Below are 9938 nucleotides of genomic sequence, written 5' to 3' on the forward strand. Positions count from 1 at the left end.
CACTGACTAAATCAGAATAACTGAATGATTTCTTTGTACTAAATCAGTTTCTCTTACATTGCTTCTAAAATTTTCTTGGTAAGAATCAAACGGGGTGCTTTAAATAAACTTTTTTTGGCTTTAGATTGTTTGGTGATAGTTAATGAGTTATTTAGGCTATTGCTTTTATAATTGAATGTCTTATGCTAGAGTTATGGTGTTTCTTGTAAAGAGTAGTTGGAGTTTTATTTGTATCTCGATTGTCATCATTCATATAGTTCTCACTTTTCAACACACTGTATTATAAAATAATTCAACGTTATTAACAATCAATTTCTTTGGAATGCAGCATTTTAGAAGTTATTGTCATAACAATGTGTTTTAAAAAAATTCATAGACCCTTTATTTCAAAGTAGCATGCCAAAATTGAAATCTTAACAAAATCGTTTGACGTGCGATGCTTATAAGTTCCACTCTCCAACCCAAATCGACAATGTTTATACAATTAGTATTTTTCCCTTGCAAATGCAAGGATTTTCTGAAATAATAGAAAATACTTATTATATAAATTTAAATTTATTACAATTAAATATAAATATTTTATTTTGTAAAATTAAGTAATAATATTTTATTATTTTTATTGTAAAAAATTATCTAAATTATTTCTATACTTCTTTAATAAAATGTATTCTATAATACAATTGTTTCAAACGATATATAACAATTAAACTAACTAAAATAAAGAATATATATATATTTAAATGAAACAATCTATTCATGAAAATAAAATAAATTCTACAAACTTAAAATATGAATTTAGTAACAAATTAAAGGTTTTCCCAATCATTTGTTTATTAAAAGTTATTCAAAACGAAGTTTACTTAAATATGATATAACATTTATCTTTTAAAAGATAATATTGTAGAAGCATAATTTGCCCTTATACAATACTTTGATGATGTTTAATTAAGAAAAAATACATATAATATTAGTATTACTAGTAGGTAAAATTAAAAATATAACAATTTTTATATTAAATGAAAACTTTTTACTTTAAAGCATACCAAAACTATATATTTTATTGGTAAAAAAACTCCGTATGTTTATTTTATTTTAAAAACACCTTTTAAGTTTTAATTTATATAAAAAGAATGATTTTTTATATTCAAATTATTAATACACATTCTACATGGAATATTAATGTTAATGTTTATATTTAAAAATTGATTTATATTATATTAAAAAGAAATAATTAAAAATATATAAATATATAAATATTATATTTAAATCAAATGTTTTATATTTAACGTTTCAACTTTTTTTAAAATATTTATATTATATTTAAATGAAAAGTTATCAACATATTCAGTGTATTTCTTTTTATTGTTTTTCTTAATGAAAACATGTTTAAAATATTTCTTTCAGTCAATATAAGTATTTTTTATGTTTTCTTTAATTAATTTTGTTATATTAATTAAAATATTGATACGGTTAAAAATAAATGTAACATATTTATTAGTATATATATATATATATATATATATATATATATATATATATATATATATATGTTAAAATATCACAATACAGTGCATAAACTAACTATTCATTGTACTTAACAAAAGGAAAAGTGTTAAAAAAACTGACACTTTCTCAATAACTTGTCAGCATAGAAAACGAACTATTCTTCCTCCTACAATCCATACAAAGAACACAAGTGCTTTAGGTCTTTCCCGGTCTTAGTCCATTTCCTCGACTCTTTTGGTATAAGGACTTTGCATTTCACACTTTGCATTTACTTTCATTAATTTCTTCCATGCTTGTACCAATATAGGGAGCAGCGTTAGAAAAAAAAAAGTTAACTAAAATTAAGAGCTAACTTCCAGGAACCATCTAATTTTAACCACAAAAACATCGAGCACTATAATTTGATGTTGAAATAATCTGGGTCGAAGTGGTGCAACCGTACATAACCATCTTCACCTCCACTTGAAAAACTACAAGAGAAAAAAATAAAGACCCATTAAAGAAGTAAAAAAAAGAAGCAGCCCGACAGTAAAAATAAAGACCCATTACAGATATATATATATATATATATATATATATATATATATAATACAGAGAACAAATACACTGTTCCAGAATTTACTACAAGTAAAAAAATGTGAATATTAATAATTTCATTAGTTCATGATCAATGACCAAATCCGAACCAGTTAATGTTATATAATTATGCAGCATCTAATGATATGGCAATAACTACTACATATTGATTTGCATAAACCAAATATTGAAATTTATAGGTTACATCCTCTATTAACTGCAGAAAGGTTTTATCTTTATATCTACATTACATATCGGGCAAATGTGCTGGTAGTAATACACCACATGGAAAGATACTGAGATTTCAAACAGTTGAGTGAAATAAACAGCGCATTCTATCATCAAAGTAAAACAGCATAAGCACGGTTCTCTAGTTCTCCAACAAATAAATGAACTGAGGTATCTTCGTAAGAAAGTATGTCACGATGCAACACAAAAAAGGAGGTGAAGATCAGTGGATATACCTTTTCCCATCAGGATTAAAAGCCAATGCGTTAATTGGTCCAAAATGCCCTTTCACACCCCCAATTTCTTCTTGAAGAATCTAATAAATGAAAAGAAAAAGAAATTAGACATTCAATATCATTACAGAAATCAACAAAGTATAGGAAAACAAAAAACTTACCTTATCAAAGAATTTGGCTTCAAATTTTCCAGCACGATGATCGGTAGTTGTAACAGCTGATGCGTCCTGACCACCTCCAATTACTACCTACACAGGGAATGGAATTCAGAACAGCATAACACCAAATAAAATATGAAATGAAACCAAATCAGATAGATGTTTAACGGGGTGCCATCAATTATGAAATATTTTGGAAGCGCCTTAATTTTATGAATTAGAGTGCTACAGGTATGAGTTAGTGGTGTACGGGGGAATAAATTGCAACCGAGAAAAAAAAAAGTGTAGGAAATACATCTAACCAGCTTTCCTAAAATCATAAGACCATGATTTCCAATCAATCAAATACAGCAGAGGGAAAATTACTTGAACATGACAGCAGCAGGTTAACTAATGTTTGAATGTGTAAATACATACATGATCAAGAAGAGGTGACATTGCAACTGCATTGACTGGGCGTTCTGTGACATAGGTCTTGATAAGAGTCAATGACCTCGTATCCCAAAGTCTAGCAGACTTATCAAGGGACCCAGTAAGAAAATGTGAACCGTCTGCAGACTTAGCAAGTGAAGTTACAGTCTTTTTATGGCCAGATTCCCTGTCAGACTCTTTGAGCAGTTTTCCCGTCTGCAAAGAAACGAAGCAACAGTGTTAGCAAAATGAAAAGAAGAAAAAAAGAGAGGGTGAAATGGAAAAGAAGTGACCTCAGAATCCCAAATACGAATAACAGCATCTTCGCCGGCACTGATAATGGTGGTGTTGAGGGGTCCCCAAATGGCTCTATTTATCCTTCCCTGAGGACCCTTAATGAGAAGCACAGATTCCCCGGTCTCTGAGAAAGCGAAGGAAGAAAGCATTGGCAATAAAACAAAGAGAAGAAAGAAAATGAGTAAGGAGTAAGACGTTAAGTTACGTTGGGTTGGATCGTTAGCAATGCGTTTGACATGGATTGCAGAGGGCAATTCCATAAAGGGATCAGTGGTGATAACGGCGAGCTTATCGCCGACGGAGAAATCAACGGACCTGGCGGGAGAATCGAAATTGAAGCTGTACAATTGATGCCCAGTTTGGACGCTCCATAGTTTGGCGCTCTGGTCTGCACTTCCCGTGATGAGTCGAGTCGAATCTCCTGAAATTGAAATTGAGAATGAGATAGGGATTGAAATTGAAATTGAAATGAAAACGAAGTGAGAAACTTGCTTGAGACGTCGCAAGACCAAACGGCGCCGTTGTGGCCGCGAAAAGTGCCCAAGCGTTCGCCGTTGTCGGAAAACCAGAGGGTGGGGTTGTGGTCCTTGGCGCAGGAGAAGAGGAGATCGCCGTCCCTGTTGTATTTGAGGAAGGTCAGTGGCCTCTCGTGACCTTTCATCAATATTGGCCTCATATTTCCACAATCTCAATGCTCTTTCGTTTCTTCAAACTTCAGAGTTCAGATTTCAGAGTTCAGAAGCACTCACTCGCTTCCGACCTCTGCGTCTCGCCGTCGTGTTTGGGAGGGGATTGTGTCCTCTGTTAGGGTTCTCTCTTTCTCTCATCATATTTTGCTATTTTATTTCATAAAATTATTATTATACACCATAAATACTCTCATTTGCAATTCCAACATCTCTTTGAAAATAAAATCTTGTTATTCAATAATTTCAAGAACTGAATTATAATTTATTTTAATTTACAAACTGGATAAAATTATTTTAAACTGTTTATATCAATTTTATTTTATGCATTAAAAAAAATATTTATTTAGATTAGATATTAAAGTTTCAAATAATGATAAATTTTAATTTCACTTACAATAAACTAAATATACATTTAACCTAAATTTAATAATCCTTTATATTACCATTGTGGTTCGTGGATCTTTAAATGGATTGGTTGCCCGGATGGCAATATGGGCCAAGTCTCCAACCCATAAAAAAGGGTGGGCCGGGTCAGTCTGTCGGTACACTTTTTAAAAGTGGGTAGATTGAAAGAAAGAGCCACTTAAATTAAAGTGAATAATTTTAGTTTAACCAATTTATTTCACGATTTAAGTGAGTTTATGTAGCACCAACTCATTAGCGTGTGAATTTATTTATTTTTAAAAATAATATAATTTCATTAGAGTTATATATCAAATCACTAAAATTAAAAATTGAAAACAATTTGTTTATCTCTAAAAAGATATATATATTTATTTATTTATATTTTTTAGGTTTTCATCTTTTTTAAGTAGACTGGTCTAATATTAGTACTAAAGGGTCCCCATAAAGGTGAGGGCTGGACCTTAAAAAACCATCAGATTTGGGTCCAATAGTTGGATATCAACATTCTCATCCTATGGACCAAAAACACCCACGTGGCAACCGCAACTCTACAACTAGACAAATATCTGTTGTGCTATTTGAGAAACTTTATCACTTAGCTTCGTAAGAGTCTCTGATCTTATTACAATATCAAGAAGAAGAAGAAACTTGATTAGCACACATAAGTAGAAGTACAACTATCTTTTATCGAGAAAATCGTAATTGTTGACTAACTTTATGGTTTAGTTATAAAAGTAAGTCGACTTACATAATTAAAGTTCCACGCTGCCTAGGAACATATAACTTCTTCCATCCTCCTTATTATAACATACTATCAACTTAATTATATGCTAAAAAATAGTTAATCTTTATAATTTTTCAAAATATAATATTAACTTACTCTACCTTTATCTTTAACAATAAATCCTTCATATTTATACATGTATTATAAATTAAAAAAAAAATTACAGCAATTGATGCATTCCACCAAGTGTCTTGACTGCTAAAAGAGAAATCTTTTAACTGTACAAAAGTCTTATGTCGATTATTTACTATCCACCAAAATCATTCATCTTTATCTATTATCAATAATTATGTCATGTACTGAAAGAGATGTGTAGATAGGTGTGGGTTAATATAATTACAAATTGCAATTATAATAGTGAAGAAGAAGAAGAGAAGCATGAATGTGTAGTGTATGAGTTAAGAGTCGGAGCTTTAGGTTCTTTGCAAATTGCAGACAGAAAGAAAAGTTTCAAACAGTTGGTGTGCGCTGTAATGGGTTGGCTTGGTCTTTGGCTGTACAATTCTCTCTTCTATTCTCTTCTCTTTTCTTCTCTTCTCACAAAGTTCTGCTCTGCTCAGTCCTCAACCTAAAGTTGGAGACAGCTACGCCTACCCCACCTCCCAAATATGTTACATTTTCCACAACTCCTTCTCATTATATCTTTTCTTCTTCTACCCTCCCAACATAAACAAACCCCACATTCTTCACTCATATCACCACACTGCCATTCCCATCCACCTCCCAAATTATATCATTGCAACCTCACACCGTTTTCACTAATCATTTCTTTAAAACACACACTGCAAACATATACCTGCTGCATCCACTTTATATACATCTCTGTAAGTAATCACTTGGTTAATACCTTTTACCTTTGTCATCTAATGACAGAAATGTTATCATAGTCTCAACTCTTTTGCGTGTGTAGTATGATGTGATTGACCAGGAACAAGGGCCAATTATATTACTTTTTAATGACTAACATCGTAAGAAAAATCAGACATGTTTTATGTAAAACTGTGTCATGCAAACAAGGTTCCTGGGAGATTCTTAGAATGTCCAGAAATTCAGAGAGTAACACGTTAGTGAGTGAGGTGAGGTGTAGCTAGTTCCCCCAATACGCAATCTTATAGGGGTGGACCATGGAATCTAGGTCCATGTGAGGTGTGAGGTGGGGTTATAATACAAGTGACACTGGACCAAACATGAAAGAAAAATGTTTGTGATAGGTTAGTGACGCGTCATGGTGCATCGTTGCAGCATCACACTGTAATTAATGTGCATAAGTTTTGTTGGTAAAACTAGTGGTGAATAGTGGAGTTTGAAATTGTGCAGTTTTGGGCAATGGTTGTGAATGGGGTGTTATTATGTTATAGAGAGATTGGTGTAATGGAAGTGGAAGATGGAAAAAATGAATGATAAAATGACATGGTGGAAGGAGAAATAATGATCCCCACTGCATAAAAAGAGGTTTTATTAAAATGGGTGTCTGACTGCAACTATTCCTCTTTAATTTATGCTACTTAATGTACTTTAATTTCTGTGATCATATGCACACAAGTTGTCAGAGATATGTGGTGGAGAAGCTCAACACTTTTCTACAAAATTACCCTTATACACCGAAATATTGGTTTTACCTTGATAAATAATTTTATACTTCAAATAAGCAAATAATATAAATGCTGATAATTTATATCTCTTCAAAAAAAATTATAATTACCCCCTAAGTTTAAAAAATTTCTGAACACATCATAAAGTTCATTCGTGGGGGCTGTTGGTGGCCATGGCTATGATACCCATCAAAGGGATTCTCTTATATAATTCATTTTGTGCTTTTATTAAAGGAGGTGTTTAAATTTGTATTATGCTTTAATTGATAATTATTTTAAATATAATTGTAAACATCGTTAATATTAAATCAATGCTATCGTGTATACAATATAGTTTATAATCAGATAACGGTTGGTAGAATATTCTCATTAAGTTTTATCTGGAATAAAATTGTTAAAATAAAATCTATAACTATATATAAAAGGATTCTCTCTTTTGTGTTCACATTTTATAATTTCAACTTTATCCTTTATAATTTAATTATTTATTAAATCTTTAAAAATTAACGGTTATTTTTACAAGTTTTTATAAAACTATTTACTTATCTCCTTCTTCTTTTTCCTACTATTCATCAACAGTTATTTTTTTAATATTTTCTCCATATATTTTATTTTATTTTTTATAAATATACTTTTATTTTGTTTATTAAATTAATAACATTACAATATCATTAATTATTAATATAATTCAAAAAATACATACAGACAGACGCTATCACGCCTGTGTTTACATTAGTATACAAGAAAATTAATTATGTAACAACAGTATCAAATAATTTGATATAAATTATTCGACTTCAAGTGTCTTAAGAATCACACCTACCGTCAGTACTTTTTTATACTTAACACATTTTTGTAAATGTACTCTGTATTATTTGTTGAAAACTATTAAAAATAAAATAATCATGTCATCTCTCTTGATTAATAATTTTCAATAAATAAAACAGCGCGTCAGAAAATATGATTTTGTTTATTATTAAGTTAAGAATTCTAATATTTTTTACCAACACAATACCATAATTCTTATTATTTACTTAAAATATTATTATTTTATTAAAATTGAACACATTTCCGAAGTGTATTATAATTTACATAACAGGTTGAACCAACTCAATTACATGTTGACGTGATTATTTATGTTATACATTAACAAAAAATTAAAATGTGTATTATAATTAAAATGTACAGGTTCCTAACGAATATACCGAGGATTGTATTTATATGCAATGTGTTATTCATTGAAAGTGATTAACATAATTAAGGTTTTTAGTTTTGATTAATCACAATTATCCTTTTAATACGAGATAAGGCAGCACGCCTTGTTTCAAAAGTCCGACACAATGTAAACATGAGTAATGAATGTTGTGAGGGTCACCGCCACATAATCAAAATAACTTGCCAAAAACATGCTTACAATCAAATAATCGAGTTAATTAGTAGAATAAACTAGTTTCTTCCAAGAACCAACTACAAAAGTCAATAGTTAGTATTCGCATTTTATAAATTATATTTTACTCCTATAAATAACATTACAAACTATTATTTCTCTACATAATTTTAAAAAATATATATCTATTTTACTTTTCTTTTCTATAATTATCTTATCCAAAATAATTTACTTTCCAAAGTCTCCATTGTCTTCCCAATTTGGATTTTTTCTAGATTTTTTGGTGCTGTTTTTTATTGTGTCTTCATAATACATTAATTACCACTAATTTTAATGTTTTAAAATGTATTAAAAAAATAAAAAAAATATTTAAAATATCAACACAGTATAATTTTAATGATCAACAAAAAACAGTACGGAATAAAAATTCAATAAAAAATCTGAACTCGCAAAACATCCTTAATATTTAATTGGGTTTAAAATTTTGTTTGAATTAGAATCTTCCTTCATCAAGAAAATGGATAAGTGTTATAGCAGTAGAAAAGAAAAATAATTGAATTAAATATTTGAAGAAGAAGCTTTATAATAAATATCTTAAATAAAATCTTAAATAACACCTGAATTTGAATTTATTAATGTGACTCAATTCACGCAATCTGTTATGACCAATTAGTGAAAACGCATCTAGTGCATGTATTATTTATTTATTTTTATTGTAGTTTCTTTTCAATAAAATATACGGGATTATTTTCATATGAATCATCTCTTATTTATTTTGTCTTCATCCTTTGTAGTTATTAGCATACTTTTTTAATATTTTGATTTTATTTAAATGCTTTTAACGACATTATTGTGATTGACCTAATAAATAAACTCAAATTCTCTGTGATTTTGTCTTAAATTACTTAACTCGGTGTTGATCTATAATTCTACATAATCCTTCGACCTCAGATGCTTAAGCCTTAAGACTAGAAAACTCTTAAAAGACTAAAAAAATGACTTTCATTCTATTTTTATTTGGTTGATGACCTAAATGATTATTACTTGGCTTGATCTTGGTCCATAATACCGTCAATTAAGAAAAAATAAAATCATAACTTAATAACCAATAAAAAAAAGTTGAGAATATTGCAACTATAACAAAATAAATGTAAAAAAAAACTTTGACATCTCTAAAAAAATAAATACACGAAGAAATATACTTTACCAACTCCTCCTTGTAAGATATATTCTTGAAAAGTTTCAATGAACGTGGCTTACAAATTGAATTCATTAATTTTTCGAAGTTAAATTAAGCAGCATCTATTTATTAATTTGAACCACTAATTACATCAATCACGTAGTTCTTCCCCTTTATATTAGTCCCGCCTCCCCAAACTTTGATATTTGAATTTAATTGGCTGAAAGAGATATTTTTTGACGTTTTTTTTTCATTCGGAAAATTCAAACTTCCGAGTCACCAAATGTCGGCCTCCATTTATATTAGTATAAAAGATAAAATAATAAAATATAATTTTTTTATTAACATGAAGAAATTTTTAATATTCATTTGCTTCTTCAAAATAACCTAAAAAGCACTTATGAATAACTAAAAGGGTATTTGACATCATTTAAAATTATTCAGCATAAGCTTTTAATTCTTATCAGAGTCAAGTGGCATTTCTAAAAT

The 9938-nt window shown here is 29.3% G+C and overlaps 1 protein-coding gene across 1 annotated transcript; it reads right to left on the bottom strand.

The window, feature by feature from the left end:
* Positions 1-1569: 1569 nt before the first annotated feature.
* Positions 1570-4237, bottom strand: LOC114168521 (eukaryotic translation initiation factor 3 subunit I-like). Its single transcript, XM_028053373.2, has 7 exons — positions 3905-4237; positions 3618-3833; positions 3409-3536; positions 3122-3331; positions 2708-2794; positions 2547-2626; positions 1570-1976 (listed from the first exon to the last, which is right to left on the bottom strand). The coding sequence occupies exons 1-7, from the start codon at positions 4086-4088 to the stop codon at positions 1901-1903; spliced, it is 981 nt and encodes a 326-aa protein (XP_027909174.1). The 5' UTR covers positions 4089-4237; the 3' UTR covers positions 1570-1900.
* Positions 4238-9938: the final 5701 nt, after the last annotated feature.

Source organism: Vigna unguiculata, chromosome 11, assembly GCF_037176805.1.
Source record: "Vigna unguiculata cultivar grain cowpea cultivar isolate G323 ecotype 2 chromosome 11, ASM3717680v1, whole genome shotgun sequence".
Classification (NCBI taxonomy): Eukaryota; Viridiplantae; Streptophyta; class Magnoliopsida; order Fabales; family Fabaceae; genus Vigna; species Vigna unguiculata.